This window comes from Aegilops tauschii, chromosome 5, assembly GCF_002575655.3.
Source record: "Aegilops tauschii subsp. strangulata cultivar AL8/78 chromosome 5, Aet v6.0, whole genome shotgun sequence".
NCBI classification, from domain to species: domain Eukaryota; kingdom Viridiplantae; phylum Streptophyta; class Magnoliopsida; order Poales; family Poaceae; genus Aegilops; species Aegilops tauschii.
Window position 1 is genome coordinate 523,530,058 of NC_053039.3, and position 21,196 is coordinate 523,551,253.

The 21,196-nt window shown below is 46.4% G+C and overlaps 1 protein-coding gene across 1 annotated transcript; it reads left to right on the plus strand.

The window, feature by feature from the left end:
• The first annotated feature begins 18,793 nt into the window (after positions 1 to 18,793).
• On the plus strand, positions 18,794 to 20,865 carry LOC109763177 (putative pectinesterase/pectinesterase inhibitor 45). Its single transcript, XM_073498752.1, has 2 exons — positions 18,794 to 19,778; positions 20,012 to 20,865. Exons 1-2 carry the CDS (start codon positions 18,794 to 18,796, stop codon positions 20,704 to 20,706), a joined length of 1,680 nt encoding a protein of 559 aa, XP_073354853.1. The 3' UTR covers positions 20,707 to 20,865.
• The last annotated feature ends 331 nt before the right edge of the window (positions 20,866 to 21,196 follow it).

The window sequence follows — 21,196 nt, forward strand, 5'->3', positions numbered from 1 at the left end:
AAACCAACTTCCTTGATGTATAACTAAAATCCCCTTGTCATATGTGGAATGCATTATGTGAACTAGTTTGTTGGTCTCTACCATACCAATGTTTGTTCATGTAAAGTGAATGAGTTCACACAGTTGACCTTATGCCAAGATAGTTCCATTTAACCCAAATCATAGGCACAATCAACAACCACGCCCCCATTGTGTGTGCGAAACAATTCTTGTTTTAATTTACACAATCCACAATGCACAGTACTACCATCATGTTTATCATAATGCTCAAGCTAGCCCCAACCATAAGTAACCAGGCATTCTTGTTGTAGGGTGCAACCCTAAGTGAAGATATTTCACGAATTGGAGGGGGAATTCCCAAGAACAAGATGAACACAAGAGAGAAAACAAGAGGAACACTCAAGAACAAGTCCAATCACACATCCACTAGACCAACAAACACACAAGATCCACAAGGTACATGAACAATCAAAGGGAAACAAGATACATGGTAGAGTTCATCCCAAATCATATGAAGGAGATGAGGGCTTGATGATCTAGGTAGATCCTTCCCTCAAAGGGGTTTTGAATCCCTAGGGATCTTCTCCAATGGAGGTCTTGTACTCCAATGGAGTCTTCTCTCTCAAGAGGAATCCCACAAGGGGAGGTACATGAGCTAAGCTCTATGATGTCACCTTTATGTGCGTGAAGTAGATGTCGCACGTGTCACTTGCCAAATGGACTCTTGACATGGTGATGTCCGTAGGATGCTCCGCATCAATTCTTCTTTGACTTAGGTAGAAGTGAAATTTTGACACGATCCTTGTTGCTGCATGGAAACAATTGTACATTTTCACTGGTTATCACGCAGCAATTGGTAACAATAATTGTTCAACTCAACATTATAATATATGACCATGGATAGTGATCACAAGTCACACTTGCACACACATGTCTTAGTTACATATTACCGACAAGGGCATAGGCATAATAAATAGATAGAGGTTCTACATGACTGATTCAGAAGCAATTTGTGACCTACTAAGAGATGGTAGCTAGGCTCGGAATACAATCACGTCTACACCAACGGCATGGGGTAGACGCTACATTGGTTTTAGTTTCATAGCGGCTGAAAATATGGGAACCATAACCACACCACATATATGTGGGATGGCAACTAAAATTTCCGCAGAGGCAAACACACTTTTCTTCGACAGCCAGCATATGTTGAGCTCGCAAATCATAGGTCCAAAATGTATTGTCTTGTCGTCTGCCAGTTTAGAATGGCAGCACCTCCTCAATCATGAAGTCGGGCAGCTCCCCAATGTTTCCCCTCATGGAAATAACTTCATATGCAATTAACTGACGCAGATAGTTTAGGCGGCTCTGCGGAAAACAAGTTTTATTAAGCTGTTAGCATTGCTTCTGATGACTAAATATGATCACAGAAATCAGCGCATGATGGTGTTGTATGCGTGTGCTTACAGGGGTTAGTATAGTCTGGAGATACAGGCCAGTGTACTCCCTGCTGTAGTTAACAATGTGCAACCAACTGTCCTCTCTGCATATATGGTGCGAAATGAAAATTAGTCAGATATTTTATTTTTAGCATTATGTACAAATGTCAATTCTCAATGAGCAAACTTACAGTTCACAGCTAGCATGCATGCCAACATTGTAGTTGATGGTCCAGCCTTAAGCCGGCACGTACCACCCCGCGATGTTCTCATGTATGCATCGCCGAAGTCCTGCCAGGATGAAGTTTGCATTGTCTTCATGCTTGTATCGCATCTCATTGATAGGCTCGGACGTCTCGCATGGGTCCATGACCAACAAAGTCCTTTCTTCAACATCCACAACATATAGAGACCAGCTTTCCATAAATGGAACTGGGAGCATTAGCTGCAAGCATGCCTATCGTTAATATGACTTCATTTCGCAATCATATTTGTACTTGTGAACATAATTCGTTTAGCACTGAAACTATACCTTCTTTGTCCATTGCAGCCGATAGCCGAGTGCCTCATAACTCATCATCGTATTCATGAATTCAAAGTCCAAATCATATGACCTGTACATGAGAGCAAGCTGGAAAACAACATATGCAATGTCAACCACTGCTATGATGTTCGGAACAACAGCAAGCTTACATGTAAGTACAAACTCACCACAAAATGCAAGTCGAATATATGTCGCCACCTGATCTCCCAGTCACGGTACATCTGTCCATCCTTCCATGTAAGCATTCGCGAAACTGCTCCCCAACCCACGCTTGTTAGGTGCCCATTTGGCCCAAATTCATTCACAAAGTCTTCCCCCGACATAACTATTAGATATAGGACCAGGTGTTTGTACCATTTCCTGAAATTTTCCACAAATACATGTGGCAGAAAGCATGGTCAGCCATGATTTTCGTTATACTGTTACAATGTAGACAACATCGAAACGTCTAGCTCACCTGCTGAGGTTTCTCGTGCTGCTTCTGCACATTTTGTCCCAAAAATCAAGCACATTCCTGGCAAGCGGCTCCTCGTGTTTTAGCCCAACCTTACCTGGGAACTTGTCACCCCTATCACACATTTCCATTTTAACTATGGTCCTCACCATGCCTACGTGCAACCTCAGATTCCTATTCATTCGGCCTGACACAAAGCCGGTGCCCCTGAGTGACTCATCATTTCCTCCAGCAGCCGTTCCTGGTTATGCAAATGGTTATTAACCAGTTAGATACATGCCTGACGCGCATAGATTTACAGAAGTTATGACTATGCAAATACTTCTTAATCAAGTTATGTATGTACGTAGGGCAACCAACCTTGGTTGTTATCAGTCATTGATGGCTGCTGGTTCATTGCATGGTCACCACTCCCAGGAGTATTCACTGCCGCCGAGCTCTCCCCTATGGCCCTGACTGTTCATACAAACATATCAGCCGTATCAGTGACGTCATGCATCTCATGTATGAGCACATTTTTACAAGTTATGATTTTTGATTTTGCTCACTTGTTATTCCTGGGAATACATATCCTGCAGTGCTACGAAGAACACCTCTGCCTATTGGTATGGCCTCAGCTCCCTCTGCTTGAGATTAATGCATCATGCTTGTTATTTTTCATGTAACAATGTATCACATTTTTTTGAATATAAATTTTACAAACCTAGATGATCCTGGACAGTCATGTCAGCTCGGTTTAATCCATGCCCAGGTCCTTGCTGGGAGTTCACTGCTGCCGAGCTTCCACCGATTTCCCTAACAGATAGCATTAACGGGACACGCGTAGGTATGTGTTAGTGCGGCCTCAATGATATTTCATAGCCTTTCTACAAGTTCATATTCAGATGCTTACCAGTAATTCCTGGGAAGACATATCCTGCCCACTGTTTGCGAGCCATCTTCGATGAATCCCCTTGAAGGGGCCATGTAATTAGCATCTCTCTCCGTTTGATTCATCATGGTTGTGTCGTCTGTCAAATTTTGTCCCCCTCCGTCATCACTGTCACTGCATTCATCCGAACTTTGTATGTGTGCTGCGTGTCTGTCTGATCTTTCAAGGCGTCTTCTTTGGCGGCACTGCCGCCTCCCTCTATTAGCACTTCGCTTCTGTCGCCTCCTGAGCCCTGGTTCTGAGTTACCGCATCCAGTGACCATGTCTGCATGCCGGACACACACAGTAAATACTTAAAACTGTAAATGACTATGAAACATTCGAACGAAGATTTTTTTTAATCATAAATAGTACCCTCTGGTGGATTGACAGTTGCAGCTATGTCATATGGAACTTCTTCTCTATGTGTCATGCCACCGTAGCCAATTGGTGGTGATGCTCCAACATATCCCAGTCCTACATGTTTCACACATATAATCAATTGTCAGAAACTGAATTAGTTGAATGGTTGCTCTCATATGTAGCCAGATCACTCACCGTCTATTGTTGTTTGAAACTTGAGGCTATGATTGTTTCCTCTGTTACGAGTTCCCTCCTGAATTTTTAGGTTTGCTGGAATAGAATAAAAATTTCATCATTACTGAATTAGTTATTACCCTATTGACAGTCATATGCATGCGTTCTAACCTGGCATCATCACTGTTTGCACAGCCTCTCCTTCAACAGTTTCAGTCTTCACATTTTCAGTTTCAGTAGTATGGTCTGCAAAAACAAATTGAATAGTTTATAATTATTTCAAGGTCCAGAAAGGGTTCCTACGTCACAACAATTTCAATCTTCATACCAGCCAGTCGAATAGATCCGTGAACATATTCCTCTGGACTGCTTCCTATCAAGTCAACGATTGGCACTACAAGGAAATTCAAACGGTTTAGTTCCCAAATATACATCGTCATATTTGAGCCTGGTACCGCTTGCCATACCAGTGCTATCCGTATGTGTTATTGAAACACTTGTCACCAAGTCGATGAATGGAACCCCCATCTCTGCAATTCATAACTGAATTATCAGTTTACCGATGTACTAACAAAAGTTGTAGTTTTTGAGGGTCAGGCAATCTTACCGTTTGCATCATAGAGATTCTGCACCGACGATGCAAAAATGCCATCTTCTATAACTACTGCTGGCTGCACATGTTCATCTTCTATTAGACTGTCATGGTGTCTGTCAACCATATCATCAGAGCCGTCCATAGAGTCCGAAGCAGGTGACCATGGCAATGTTTGCAGTGCTCCACCATCCCCCCTTGCTGGTCTTGTTCATCATGCTGACCAGTTACCATATCTCGAGCAGCAATATCCATCAGCACACCTTCCGCTGTGCAGACAAACATTTTTTATTTATAATTACGCACACCTACAACATAATTCTGCAAATTGAAGTGATACATGATGATTGCATGGGTTCTAACCTTCAATATGTGCAGATGCTTGCCGGAACCTTCTAATCAAGCCAGTATGGACGATGTTGTCGCTTCTATGATCTGGATCGACAACATATTCCGCAGATGAGGGAATGCCACTTCGGATTACTGCATCTGCCGGTGTCACTGGTGATATGGGAGGAGGTATGGTTGGTTCAGACATAGCAATCCCAGTCTCGACTGCAAGAACAACGGTATATCAGAAAAAGTCCATTCTGTTGCCGCTCACCCACAATGTAAATTATATTTGCAGTGAAAACCTATTCATACACTGATCACTAACCTGCAGGCTGAAATGGTGGGAGAGCGACCCCTGTCGGCACAACATTTGGCCTGGTCGATCTTGAGTCAAGGGTGAGGCAAACCCTGGAAGGGCTGCCAACATTTTCTTATTATTGTCAGAACAAAGGTAAACCATTGCATAAACAACAGTTTATCAGAAAAAATCATTCCTTTTGCTGCTCACCCACAATGTTATTCATATTTCCACTGAAAACTTATTCATGTACTGATCACTAACCTGCAGGCTCGAATGGTGGGAGAGCGACCCATGCTGGCGCAACATTTGGCACTGGTCCGGCCTGTGTCAAGTGTGAGGCAATCCATGGAAGAGCTGCCAACGTTTTCGTATTATTGTCAGGACAAAGGTAAACCATTTAATAAACACCGGTTCAACAAAAATATGTCATTCCTTTACCGCTCACCCACAATGTTATTCATACTTTGCACTGAAAGCTTATTCAATTACTGATCACTAGCCTGCAGGCTGAAATGTTGGGAGAACGATCCCTGACGGCGCATCAACTGCCACTAGTCCAGCCTGTGTGCAGGGTGAGGCAATCGCTGGAAGAACTGGCAACATTTTTGTATTATAGACCGAACAAAGGTAAACCATTGCATACACAGTATGTATGGAATATTAATCTCCAATACATATCATTACCTGGTATGCTTATAATTGGGCCTCGACGTAGCGCTAGAGCTCGTTGACGTCTCTCTGCAACATTTTACACTTTTCACTTAGGTATTCTTCATACTTTCCAAACTTATATTAATTTATGCCAATCTTTATGACGCTGCTTCTCGTTTGCGAAACTTACCCTCACGCTGTAGAACCCTCGCATGATTTCTTCCTATGCGTTCATACTGTGTCCTCCTATCTTCATCACTATCTCAAGACTCAAACTCACTTCTGGTTCCATTATCTTTTTCCCACGATCATTTGGATCGGTTTCCACCATGCGGCTTCTTCTCTGAGCTTCATAGCCTCCCTCATTAATTACAAGGCGCTCTTGATCATCGTCCTCATTGATTTCTGGAGCTTGAGCCTCTGCAGTGCACCATTATAAGGTGAGTTCACTTCTCAGTCTGTCCCACATACACATATAGTGATACTATGTTTTGGTTTACCACCCTACCTTGCACAGAGATGACCACTTGAATCACTTTTACTTCACTTTCAGTTTCGGAAATGTCTCCATTATATTCTGGAAATTAAAGGAAAGGTGTATTAGTTATGACAAATTCAGTCTCCATCACATACTTAAGTCTACCACTTGTCTCTTACAGTAACAATCCATTACCTTGGCTCCTGGACCGGGACTGCGTGAAGCTGTCAATTTCCCCTGATTCATCATTCAGAACCACTGCCTGAGAAGGATTACCTTGCCCCGTGATAATATCAAGCAAACCATGACCAGTTGGAGTGCGCACTTGACGACTATCATCTTCCTCGTCGTATGTGTCGTAGTTTGGCACTACAATTTTAGAGTTGCATCAGTTCAACATTTCATTTTTATGCCATATTATGCAATAATCACAAAGTTGTATGTAAACGTCCATTGTTGCCAGATAATTGTTACTAACCTGTTGGCTCACTACATTCATTCGCTTCATCCCACACAGATATCTGCCATCCATGCGATCCATGATCTTCATTTTCATTAATTGGCAATTCTTCATGGATGACTGGATTTGCACTGTCGACTCCGTCTTCATTTGCATCACCGTTTGAGCTACGTTCATCATGGGCATGTACTCCACCCTTTTCGTTGTCACACGCGAACAACTGATTGGATTGGCAATACATGTCATACAGTTATTAAGTATGTATAGGGAGCAATACAAACGCACATGAAATCCAGAGTATGTGACTTACTGAATTAGTTGTTGCTGCCATCAGAGGATGCCACATCCATTCTTGTTGCTCCATGTAGCCTACCGGCCTTGTCTGCAACCCAAGTTTATGTTATTCACAATCGTTACTCCTCACATGAGCACTAAACAAACCGTTATAATTATTTCTTATTCCAAATATGGTATGAATGGACTGATTACCGGGTAATGTCCTGGGTTCTCCCTCTCTAGCTGAATTAATTTCTTAACCATTGGACAAGAATAAGCACAAATTCTTGGCAGCGGGTTGGACCTCAAGCTTGCAAAACCATAATCCACCCAGTCCAGTTGGAAATACTGCACATGCAAATAGAATGTTTTAGCATGAGTGCAAAATATGTTTTATTAAAGGGTCGACAAAATTACTAATTAGAAGAATGACAATTCTGTTTGTAAAGACTTGCCTCCAAGAAATTTGAATGTCCACCCAAGATATCATTCTCAACCCCAGATGCCATGTTGGATTGGTATCTGTCAGCAGAAATCATCATCACATCTATCGCATACCGTGCTCGCCTATGGCCCATGGATCTGTTACCAATGGCAATATTTCTTCTGGAATGGCAGATACGGACTGCCGTGGACCCAACAGAGTCGACACAGCCAACAAGGTGGATGCTACTGCGAAGGCTATGGTCTCCTGCTCGTTCATGCAGATGGGATTTAGCCTACTAATGACATACTCAAGATCAGAAACCTTTAGTCCACCTCTACCTCGCAGGCCTATCGTCCCTCTGATTCTCCTAACAAGACCAGATCTGTCAGTAGGAGTGCCAAACTCTATTATCCTGCCATGGCCACGTACGCCTAGGATCATAACAGCATCCACATCTCGGATTTCTCTAACTTGCCCATCTGGCATTCTTAGTGTTCTACTTCTAATGTCAATCCTACCCATTTGTTCAGCAGTGAAAACCCTATCTACTGGTCCAGCATATCTGTTTGTCAGCAAGCCAGCCATGCCGCTCGGCTCCATTGCATGGTAAAATAAAGTACCCAACCCTAGGAAAGATGCAGTGGCGAACATTGATCTATAAGCTGGCTCTCGTCTTGGTGCATTGACCACCACCATGGCATTGCTTCCAGAGCACCTGTTCCTCTTCTTCGGGCGTCCCCTGCTGCGGCTGCGCGATCTTGGTCGCTTCGGCGTCCCAGGAGGCCTGGCCATCTTCCCGACCCGATCTGCAATCAAAAAAATAAGCGCATCCGGTTATGTCCTTGATGCGGGTCATAGATCAAATCAAAGGCCAGGTCAAGTACGAAGAGGCTCGACGGTAGTCTACCATCTAGCCGTGGCAAAAAGATCAACCGGAGCAACAAAACTACAAAGGTAACCATGAAGTAGGCACCGGCGGAGCAAAACCAGTGGTTAGAAACCCGATGGTCGAATAAAATGACAGGCCGGAGCACTGTCGTCGGCAAAGTATGGGGAAGAAATGTCGGGCCGGGTCCAAGCTTACCAGAAAGGCACGCGCTGCCTCCGCTGTCCACCGGAGTTAGCTCACATCTGGTTTCTCTTTGCTAAGCTCCAAACCTAGAACAGAGGCATACTGTGCTGAGTGAGGAATTGAGCAGAGGAGGGCACGCGGTGGGGGGTTAAAACCAGGCTCCGCCGCCTGCACTGTTACAGCTACCCACCCACTTGGTATTTACTGTCCCTCGGCTGTGTTTTTTATTATCTACAATTCACCAAGTGCATCCACACCACAAACTTTAGAACACACGGGCGGGAATTCTCCCGCGCTGCGCCTCCTGGACTACGGCACATGTCCGTTACATGCAATTGTACGCGTAGGAGATGTATTCTGTTGACACCCGTCAGTCAAAACAGAGCCCTGGATGCTTACCACCCCGAGTAATCCCTATGTGTACGTGGATGAGGACTTCCATGCAGCACTCATGTTCCACTCGGTCCCATGGTGGACGTACTTTTTGCAAATATCCGCCGGGATCACGCTTTATTGCAACTTGCTTGTCCAGTTTAGGACCAGCACTCTCCCTGCAAGTACTACTTTAAGAAGAAAGTTCCTTCTTGGGGGGTCCAGCTCGAAATTTCCAACAGGCCAACCACAGGGGATGTTTCTCAGTCAGCCCCCCACTCACTCTTGTTTGACTTTTCATTTTGACCACAACCACATGAGGACAAATGCATGCACATGCATGCAGAGATGTGCATGCAATGTTTATAGCTGAATCATCTGCATGCAAGGCGCTAATGATGTTCTGCATGCCTATGTTGGAACACCGACCAGGTCGGACATACTAATTGACTGACGCTAGGCATGCATGCATCTAATATAATAAGGCATTCAGTTTAATATGTGACCATGTACAGGAGATGATCCCCAATCACTCGTCCCAAACAAACAGTCTTTAATTAAAGACCCGAACATAGAAAGCTGCCAAATTACAAGAGTACAACTGACGGTAACAGCGCTCAGTTCAACATACAGTTGAAGTGAACACATCCTCTCATTTTCCTAATTGACCCGACGGACCATCAAGGTAATTGCGTCATTACCGAAGCTGCATGGACACACCACGACCTACAATATAGATTACTAGTTCAGCCTAGCACGCTTCGCACTGCGTCGGTTACTTTCTTCTACATAATCATCCACTCCTAAATACTCATCACTTGCATCGCCATAACCTTCATCTGAGTTATTGGCATCAGGGTCGTGGTTGCCGTACCCCTCCTCTGCATCACCGTATGCTTGCTCCTCATGTGCAGCATGCAGTTCTTGTACACCATCTCCATCTTCATCTTCATCTACACCATCAACCTGAAAATAATGCAGACCTTTGTTAGATCTACTTTATACAATATTAACACCAAACATTAAGGAGCCAGCGCACCTGCCGCGACAGAGAGGATACCACCGAGCTACCACTGATTGCGTGCACAGGATCATCCCCCTGGTTAACTGACCCTTCCGAATGAGCGTTTGACTGAAACGAACAAGCAAGTGTTGTCAGACTAGGGCGAAGGAGTCATGTATGCAGTGATCAAAGAGCAGAGTTAGCGTACCTGGCTGCGACCATTGCACCCCTTGGAGCAATCTTCTCGTAAGGTCAAACAAGAAGCAGTCCTTGAGTCTGCTGAATCTGCCATTGGCAACCTCTCAACATACAATGGCTGTGAGCTCTTCCGGGCGCTTGAGCGCAGCCCTCATTTGTACACACGCACGGGCTATCTCCCGCTCGTCACGTTCGAATTTCAACACAATCCCGCGCACCAGCCTCCACAAGCTGACAGAACAGTTGTCATCTGCATTTACTTATGTACCAGGTTCAGCTAGCAAACTGGTACGTACATCTATGGGAACCTACCACAATCGCATGAAAACCTACTAACCCACTTGGCCACACATTCTTAATCCAGACATGGTAAGCAGGACCTAGTTCATCATAATTTTGATGACAAACTTCAGAAAATTCCGAACACACAGTACTGACAGAATCAATCCACTTATCCATTACAGGTAGAACTCGCTTAGCCATAATTCAAACATATTACAAGTTCTCTTACAACCTTAAAGGAAATATCTCTCATCTAGAACTGGATGATCCACTAGGTTCTACATCATTAGGTCAGCCTAAGTTCTGCAGCCTTGTGGCAATTGTTCCGGCGGTGCCCTTCGATGCCACAGTTCTTGCATCTCGCCGGCTTACGAGGTTGTTTCGGTACATCCCCCCCCCATTGAGGGCATGTTGTGCGTTTGTGCCCTTGCTGCCTGCAGATCCCACAAAATCGTGTTCTCTTGCTTAAACCCTCGTATGGCGCTTTCTCTCTACTTGTTGTTGGTCTTCCCATTTGCTTCCGTTTAGCTGGCGGCAGCAAGGATGAGAGAACATTACCAGACTCGTTTGCCGAGTTGCAGTCACCAGCCCCCATTGTTACATGTTCACCTTCTGTTCCTGCACACGGTGTTAATGGGGCCTTCATATTATCTCCTAGCCTATCTTCCAAACCCACACCATCCCGCAGATCTGTGAATGCCTTCATCTCTGCTGCACAGTGTTTGAACAATGAAATCAGATGCTCATAAGCGGCCACACTATAGTCTCCCATTCTCACAAGTTCCATGGCTTGCATATACATATTGAAATGCCGAAAACTGAATGGGTTTTCTTGAGCATTGTCCCGCTGGTACTGTGTGAGGTGTGCTGGAAGGATATCTCTTGCATCTCGTGTCCACCGCTTCAAAATGTGTTTTTTTTGGGATCTCCATCACACGGATGAAGTCCATTACCTGCAATTGTCATCATTAACGGAAGGACACCGATTGTTAGCTATATGGTACACCTTCCTTATTTGATAATTTCAAAATGTATATATTTCATGATAAACAACACATGTCCATCACCTTCTGGGCGTGGCTGCAGAGCAGACCCATGTGTGCAAACTGGCCACACTCGCATTCAAACTCATCCCCTCCTTCCATAACGGATACCTTGTATGACGTTTACACCACTTTTCCCTACGGGCTGCATCGATATGTATTGCAATGTATTCTTTTCCTTTCTCAATCTCCTCAACCTGATATGCACCACACTCATAAAATATATGTCCGAATTGCTCAAACATAGCCCTAGTGTATATTTTCCCAGCATGCCTCTCTGTAGCCAAATTTGCTCGCATGAGTGGCCTCCCCTGGACAAGGAAAGAAACTAGCGTTAGTCCATGCATTAACTTATTCATTGATTAATCAGAACCTGTGTGCTTACTATTGTCGTACGCTTCTCCTCATAATTCTCTTCTGCCTCCCTGTCAAATATTAAGCTCATATACTTCCTTACAAATATATGCATTGGGCTCCCAGGCGGCACATAGTTCTTTAACATGTGGTTAGCACTTTCACTCCGTTGTGTGCTAGTCATTTTTGCGCAAAACACGCCTTTGAAGAAAGGCTTCGCCCATTTGTGCCTTATCTCATACAAATTTGTCATGTAATCATGACTCTTCAGATTGTATTTCTCCATTAGGTATTTCCATCCCTCCTCAAACTCCTCTATGGTTAACATGTGATTGACAACCTTGTGGAACTCGGGCCGGAAGTCACTATTTTTTGAATACAATGGACCAAGTGACTCTTTTGCCTTCTTTAGCACATGCCACTTGCACCATCGGTGAGCTGTGCCGGGCATCACATTACTTATGGCCACCTCCATAGCCCTGTTCTGATTTGCATAGGTACGGATCGGAGCACCATTAGATTTACCGGCTTGCTTGTTACACAGTTATAAAGAAAGTATTTTCAGTCTCAACTGAGTTTTCACGTACCAGTCAAGATTGTCTGCGGTGCCTTACCACCCATTATCCTAATGAATTCTGAGAAAACCCATTCAAATGTTTCAACTGTTTCACTTCGCACCAAAACTCCAGCCAGGATTATGCTCTGAAAATGATTGTTCACACCCACAAATAAACCAAACGGCATGTTGTAGAGGTTTGTCCGGTAAGTTATGTCGAATGTAACCACGTCACCAAAGAAGCTGTACTGCAGCCTGCTGTTGCCGGTAGCCCACATCAAAGTGCTGATCCTGCCCTCATTGTCTGCGTCCACACGATAAGTGAATTGGGGGTCCTTTGAACACAGTTCTTGGAATACTTCCATTGTTTTCCTCACATCGTCTTCTGACTGTTCCCGGCTAATCTTCCCACACAGATTCCGCAGAGCCCTCTTCGTGAATGGTACATTCTCCATCTTCCCAAAGAAGCTTCCGATGATACTGTACACTTTTGCCAGATTCACATTATTTTGCCTCAGCTGCTTCACAAGGTCCCTACTGTATTGATCAATATGCTTGTGCGACGGCCAATGGAGTGTCTGTCCATATGTGTGTGACAATGCATGGTTGTGCATATCCCGGTGCTCCGCTATGTACCATCCATTATCCTTTGAACGCAACAGCCTTACTAGTGCGGGGCACTGACAGCGACAAGACCGTGTGTTCTCCACAATTGGCTTCCCCTGGTGATACCAAAAACAAAGGTGCACAGTCAGTACATACCACATGAGCATTTTCCACTTCAAGTTAAACACTCACATGTGTTCATATCTAATATGACTAATCATACCGCACATCCACAGACTATCTCCTGCATGCACTTCGTCCGGTTAACATTTAGCCGGCTCTTTCCATACCGAATGCCAAAGCCTTTTTCCCACGAATATAAATTATAGAAGTCGTATGCTTCACCAAGCGTGTCGAATGATGTTCCTATCTTTGGAACAATTACAATGTCACCTGGATCCTCCGCAAATCGCCGTACAGTCTTCTCGAAGGCGGTTACTCTATCTGCACAAGGAGCCCTACCAGGAGCAGCAGCACCCACGCGCACTCTGCTCAATGGGCAAAAACAAGTACACATAAGATGTTTGTTCACTCTGCTAAAACTGAGGCCTGACATATCAATCAGCTACATATAGGCTATGTATACTTTTCCATCAAATCTAGAATGCACAACTATTTTGTCCACACGATGGTCTATTCATTTTAGGTTGCAAATACATACTCGAAACCCTCATGCTCTCTGCTCAAATTGAAAAGGAGTTCAATTAAGGTGGTGCTTTTGGTTTACTGAAAACTGAAGCATGTATGCCTGACATAAACAATTATTGCAGTTGACAGCTTATATATCTCTACTTCATGAGCGAATCCACACAATCAATATATGATATCCCCATTTGACATCTTGTACTTTTCACATCACTTTTTTCCTCCAGAAGACAACTCATACATGATATACAATGTCTGAATTTCACTGACCTATCACCTTCTGCTACCAACTATGTTTTTCCTTCTGATTTCTTAACTACTGTAAGTTCAAATCATAAGGAATTCCAAACTAGAATCAGTAGTACCTTTGTGTCCATCCTGGCGTTTTGGGGTCCATTTGCTCTATTGACTGCTCTGAACACTGCGCCTTCTCTGCGCTCCCTCCCTCTGGCGCCTCCCCTTCCGGGCAAATCTGGCCGTCCGCACTAGAAGCTGCCCCCGGTGGAACATCTAACCCTGGCGCGGCGCTCGCCGCGAACCGCATCCGCTCCATGCTGTCGTCGTTGTCATTCACCTCCTCTAGCAGTGGTCTGTAAAATCCCACAGGAATTATAAGTGCGGGGCAATGCACTCCCGGTGAAACAAGCAGATCCACTTCAACAAAAGGGGGGCGTAGATCAGATTCTGACCTGTTTATAGGCTGCATCAGGAACTCCATGGCCACCGGTGATCTTCCGAGCTTTCTGCCGCCGTCGCCGCAGTAGATATCCCCACTGTCCGGCCGCCCGAGTAGAAAACTTACCCCGATTTAGCTACCTTACCTACCAGCGGCGCACCTACCCGCATTTACTGCGCGACGTCACGGAGCTACCGGAATCCGGTGATCTGGTCCACGGATCAGGACGCCGGCGGCTACTCGATCCACGGCTCTGTCGTCTCACCGTGGACGGCGTCCGCACTTCCGTTCCCTCAAGCCCACATGCCAGCACATTTAACCTTTTTTTTACTGCTGCGCGTGAACCCGCTGTCTGGTCCGGTCAATCAATGTTTCCAATCTTACAGCTATTCTGGACGGATGTGATTCCGAGCTCACAGGAGCTCGCGATCACATACTCCGCGTCCACTACTACTATGTTATTTTGCAATATGAATGTAGTAACTTAGACTAGTGTCATATGCATGACACTAGTATAAGTTACTCCCCACTATGACCAGCCTTAGGGTGATAAAATTGATAACCTAGATATACGCGCAGGACTTGTAAACTGAGACGGAGGGAGTAGTATTTTTATGAATTTACTATTCACGTGGGTGCGCGCGCACCATGTTCACCTTTGTGTTTTCGGTATATACACCGAAGAGCCAAACTATGTGCTTGTCCGCAAATCATTGCTCAAAGGTACTCCAGTTACTTCCTCTATAACTTGATGTGTGCATTAATTTGAACTTGATGTGTGCTTCCGTCAAACATAACTCTCCACTACCGAGGACAACCAACAATCTACCAAATGACCAAATGCATTCCGAACTAGCAACCGTACGTAGTAACACGTATTGGTTACAGTGAATATATAGCGCCGCGGAGCTCTCAAGCTTCTCAGCCCCAGTTACTTCCTCTATGAACGATGGTTGATCATCAACCAGTATTAGAACACATAGAGAGGCCACAAGGCAACCGGCCGGTGAGCACCATGGGATTAGGAAGTATCGGGAAAAACACTCAAGCTTTGTCGCTTGCCTATGCATACGATGTTTTCATTCGATCGGTGTCTTGAAGGAAACGTTGGTGCACCCCTACTGGTCTACGCAGAGCTTTCATTGGCCAATGCCCTGTGGCATCAACTGGTTCACATCGGATGGTGCTCGGACTAGGATCTCTTCTTCATTGGGTGGTGATGGTGGCCTCTGATTGCTACCCTTGCATCAATTTGCTTACTTTGCAGCTCCCTGTTACTGCTAGCCTAACAGTCGTTATATTAGATCGTTCGTACATGATATAGATCGGTGCAACAAGTTGATTGAGTCCACTACTAGGAATTATACAGAGCTCTGGCAAGTAAATTGCCAAAACCACCACAATTGCATCGCTCAGTGCGAAACAACACTGTTTTCATAAAAGTCTATCGAAAACACTGATTTTTAGTAATCGCATTGCCGAAAGCACTAATGGGCCGATTGACTGTGTTTTACAGAAAATCTCACAGTGGGGCCCTGTTGTAAGTCCTACGTGGCACCAATTTTTTATATTGTTTGGCAACACCATTAAACTAGATGTAGGGCCCACATGTCAGTGTGTTTGCTCATCTCTCTCGTGAAGGCATTCCCGCAAACACCTTGCGTGCGCTGCTTGCTGTTGCTGAACCAGCTGATGCCTGCCGTTGCTAGCGCCGCCATTGCTTGGTCGTCTAGCACCGCCGCTGCTTGTTGGACGAGCTGTTTCTTGCTGTTGCTAGCGCCACTACTGATTCCTGGTCTAGCACCGCCGTTGCTTACTGCTCGCGTGCCGAGCCTAGCCCTGCAGTCGCGCGCGCTCGCTGGCCAGCCGCGCCTGGGCTAGCTGGTGCTAGCGCCGCCGCTACTGCTGTTGCTGGTTGCGCCCGGCTGTTGCCAGGAGGGACAATGCATGGAAGGACGAGTAGGAGCAACCGGTTGTGAGCCTGTATGCTGAAGCTTACAGGCTCTGGGTGCATCCAACAACTTATGTGCTAGCTTGGCCGATGCGCTGCCACGAGCTCGAGTTGGCCTGCGCTAGCTGACTACCGCTCTACCCGGGCTAGCAGGCCGCCGCGCTGGCCACCGCCCGATCTAGCTACGCTCGTGGGCGCTTGCTCGCCGGCCTGTGGCCGGAGGTACCGGACATAGTTTTTTTTATAAAATCTGGTGGGGATTTCTTTTTAGTGAGAGACAGACGAAGAAGACATCTGACACATGGGTCCTACATGTCATAAGTCATACGGAGTAACAGTTAATATAACAGTGAAATACAAAGAGTTGACTAGTCTGCCACATCGGCGCTTACGAGTGGGCCCAACCTGTATTGAATGGGTTTAAGAACTCCTAATTGATCACTTTTCTCCCTAAAAAAAATTGGTCACTTTTCTGATTTGGTAGATTTTTGCCAAAAATTAGTCCTAAAGTGGAAGTTCTGGTCATTTTTTCTTTAAGTGGTAGTTTTCTGTTTGGGTCGAACATAATTTGTTAGTTTTTGGTTAAATACTCGTTAAACTGACATACTTCATATAGTTGATTGTTTTATACATCACTAGAAGCATGAGAAGAGAACACATAGACATGCGTTGCTCCACCGCGAACCTCTTTTCCTCACGTGTCGTGTTTTGTGAACAAGCTGATGTAGGACATATGCCTCGTATGTGTGTGTGTTGTCTTTTTTGTCGCACGTGAAAAAGATTCAAAACATTTTACCCAGATGAATTTGAACTGACGTGATTGTTCCTATCCCTGTACTGGACCAGTTTTAGTTCCTTTCATCTAGTAGTGGATTTGTTTTGACTCAGGTCTATATGAGGTCTCTCCTCCACGCACGCACGCACGCACGCACGCATGAGACCATGACTTTCCCATTCCGCCTCTCGGTGTGCACCGCAAAGTGGAACAGTGGACTTCCAGAACTTTGCCTCTTCTGATCATGTACGGGAGAGAGTTATCCGATTTTCGGAGAGTGCTCTCACATGACTGCTGGCATCCCCCCCCCCCCCTCAGTCGTCTTTCCAAAGCCCCGTAATGAAGTTAAAAAAGCCCAATTATGTATCTCCTTAAGTACCCCCTTAGACTACCCACAGTGGGAGTAACATAGGTGGTAACATCACACTTATCTAGGCAAAATAGATGACATGGCATGTAATTAATGAAGAAAGAGAGGCATGTGGTAACATAGCTAGTTACTGTAACTTCACACATATCAAGAAAAGATGAGTCTACAACGTAATAAATGAAGTGATGCATGACACAACACATATGTTACTATCCACTGTGGAGGTAGTAACATGTGCATGTTACTAGTCTAAGTTACTACCCATTGTGACTAGTCTTAAAGCATTGAGTTGGGGCTTAAACTTTATTAAATTGATTTTTAACAGTTGCTACTGAATTTGCCATAGACACAAGAGTCGACAAGACATCCTGCATTACATGTCATTGGACCCACACCGTGTTAATCAAATATTGCATCTTATATCAGCAATTCAGATTTTATCTCTTAAATTCTTGCTTGCTCTTCAGTTGCATGCAGAGATGGATCTTCATGATCAGTTTGACAGTGGTATCAACATTGTCAATAACCTTACCGACCGGACTTGGTTTGGTGATTGCTAAAGCGCATCGTCAAGTGTTCGGTGTAGTCTCCTTCTATAAAAATCAACATTGTCTCACAAAAAGATCGGGCCACCTTGTCCCTATGACCTTTGGAATCAAAGGGGGCAGTGCGGGGGCGGGAGCGGGTGGGCGATGGCACATCTGCCTATACGTTAGTTCGTAACAAAATCTTTTGTACTCATGTAGGATTATTGTGGCTTTAGACATCCTAAAAAGAACAAGTTATTGAAATTCATATGCTCCATGCAGGGAATGTTGTATATGATGTGACACAGTAACATACTACTAGCTAATTGCCCATGCATTGCAACAAGCGTATGTTAGTGGTTTAAAATCAATCTTGTCTGACATATATCTTACATCAATTCTGGTAACATTTAATTTGATGAGATTTAGGTTTCGTTGAGATTTTTATAAGATTAATTCGATTTGATTTAATTTGCTTTGATTGAGTTAATACAAGACCTGTTTTGGAAAAATATTGATTTATGTTGGGTTGTTTTTTCTATGGGATCGTTTGGGGTTACAAAAAACCAACAGAAAACCAAGGAACATGGGAGGAAAAACCAGGGTGGGTGGTGGAGGCGACGGAACGAACTTCTCTTGTAGAGATAGAGATGTTTTCCACGTGAGAAATGTGACTTGTGGTGCATGGTCCTTAACTTAAAACGGCTCCCTCACTCTTCCCTTTAATTTCCTTTACTAAAGAAAAGGGCCGGTTTATAGAGTGCTGCCAGCACAAATCAAGGAGACTCTGTTCCTCGGAAAAGGGACACACCACAAGGACGTAGCAAAGAAACCAAGCCGAAAAACTTCCGCAGTGGTGTTCCTAATAATAGGGATTTCATCGTTTGATTCTTTGTGCGCGGCAATATCGCTGCCGCGCATCGTTTGATTCGTTTCTTGAAAATTTGTCTGGCTGTCCGCGGCAATGGCGATGCCGCGCAGCGCGCCGGCGGAGCCAGATGAAAGCGCGTCGCGCACGAAGCTCCTCGTCGGCGGCATCGCTGCCTTCCTGCTCCTCGCCATCATCATCGGCACGGCGGCGTTCATCGTGTCGGAGAGGGCCGAGGACGAGGGGGACACGAACAAGAAAGCGATGGCCGCCACGATGCGCACCGTGGACCTCTTCTGCTCGCCCACGGACTACCAGGCCACGTGCAAGGAGACGCTGACCAAGCCGCTGGAACGTTCTAACAACCAGGTCGACCACCCGCACGCCGCCGCCGCCGCCGCCATCACCGCCGTCGGGCGGGAGCTCGCGCGCGGCTTCAACGAGTCGTCGCTGCTGGAGGCCGTGCGCCAGAGCAACGACACGCTGGTCCACGAGGCCCTGCTCGACTGCAAGATGCTCCTGGACGACTGCGCCGCCGACGTGACCCGCGCGCTCTCCACCGTCGCGTGGCGTGGCGTCGACGGGCCGGCTCAGGACCTCCAGGCCTGGCTGAGCGCGGTGATCACGTTCCAGGGCTCCTGCGTCGACATGTTCCCCAAGGGCGATGTCCGCGTCCAGATCAAGGAGATCATGGAGAAGGCGCGGGAGATCTCCAGCAACGCCATCGCCATCATCCAGCAGGGTGCTGCCCTCGCCGCCATGCTCGAAATCGATGCCGGCGCGGAAGTCACCCTCCCCAAGGACGCGGACGACGACGACGACGACGACGACAAAGACGATACCTCCGCCGAGCAAAGCGACGGCGAGCGCCAGCTCCAGGAGTCCGTGTCCAACGTCCCCACGTGGGTGCCCAGCGAGGACCGGAGGATTCTCGAAGAGGCGGAAGAAGAACGCAATGGCGTGCTCACGCCTAACGTGACGGTGGCCAAGGATGGCTCCGGCAACTTCACAAACATCTCGGCCGCCTTGGACGCGTTGCCGAAGAATTACAACGGGAGGTATGTGATTTACATCAAGGAAGGTGTCTACGACGAGTCGGTGAACGTCACCAACGGGATGTCCAACATCACCATGTACGGCGACGGCCCGAAGAAGTCCATCATCACCGGCAGCAAGAGCGTCGGCGACGGTGTAAGGATGTGGAGAACCGCCACCTTGGGTAATCACACACTATTAATTGCTTTACCCACCTTGGGTAGGCACGGACAAGCTAGGGCCAATGTGACCGTCGTTAATCAACTATGCTGTACGCAGCGGTGGACGGAGACAGGTTCATGGCGGTGAAGATGGGGATCCGGAACACGGCGGGGGACGAGAAGCAGCAGGCGATTGCGGTGCGCGTGAAGGGCGACCGGGCCATCTTCTTCAACTGCCGGATCGACGGGCACCAGGACACGCTCTTCGCGCAGGCCTACCGCCAGTTCTACCGCAGCTGCATCGTCTCCGGCACTGTGGACTTCATCTTCGGCGACGCGGCCGCCGTGTTCCAGCGCTGCGTGCTGCTTGTCAAGGACCCGCTCCCGGGCAAGCCGGGCGTGGTGACTGCGCATGGCCGCCGCGACCGGCAGCAGACCACTGGCTTCGTCCTGCACCGGACCCGCATCGTGGCCGATGAGGCCCTCGCCAGCAAGTCGTCGACGGTGAAGACCTTCCTGGGGCGGCCGTGGAAGGAGTTCTCGAGGGTGGTGGTGATCGAGTCGGTGATCGACGGATTCGTGCACGCGCAGGGGTACATGCCGTGGGAGGGCAAGAACAACCTGGGCACGGCGTTCTACGGCGAGTACGCCAACGTCGGGGATGGCGCCAACATCACCGCGCGCGAGGAGATGAAGGGGTTCCACGTGCTCAACAAGGAGAAGTCGAAGGTGTTCACGGTGGAGCGCTTCCTGAACGGCGGGGAGTGGATACCGGAGACGGGCACGCCGGTGAGGCTAGGGCTGTTCGGCTGAGTCAGCTGAGATATACAGATGGGTGGAGTGTGTTCATCGATCCGTGTGTACGAATGCGTTGTTAGGTTCACCTGTAATGTAATGTATGTACAAAATACAGTCAAAATAGTGACCTCAAAAGAGAAGTGCCTACTACGTGAAGAGGGAAATTAATGTCGATCTGTTTTTTTGGTGATATAATCATCGACACCATGGCCAGATTAACCGTGCGTGCACATGAATAAGACCAACGAGGGAGGAGCCCCGTGGATGGAACTGGATCCTCTAACATACAGAAGAAAAGTTAGAGATGCTACAATACCCTAACTTCCCTTCTTTCAATCCATATGATTAAAACAAAAATGACTTTTAATTAATTTACAAATTACAAATCTACTGTATACATTTATAGTAACTAGCAAATTAATGAGTTTGTGCGTTGCAACGGGAGAGAAAATAACACACGCCCCTAACCCAATAATCGTGACTCAAGATCCCAATAGGTCCATGC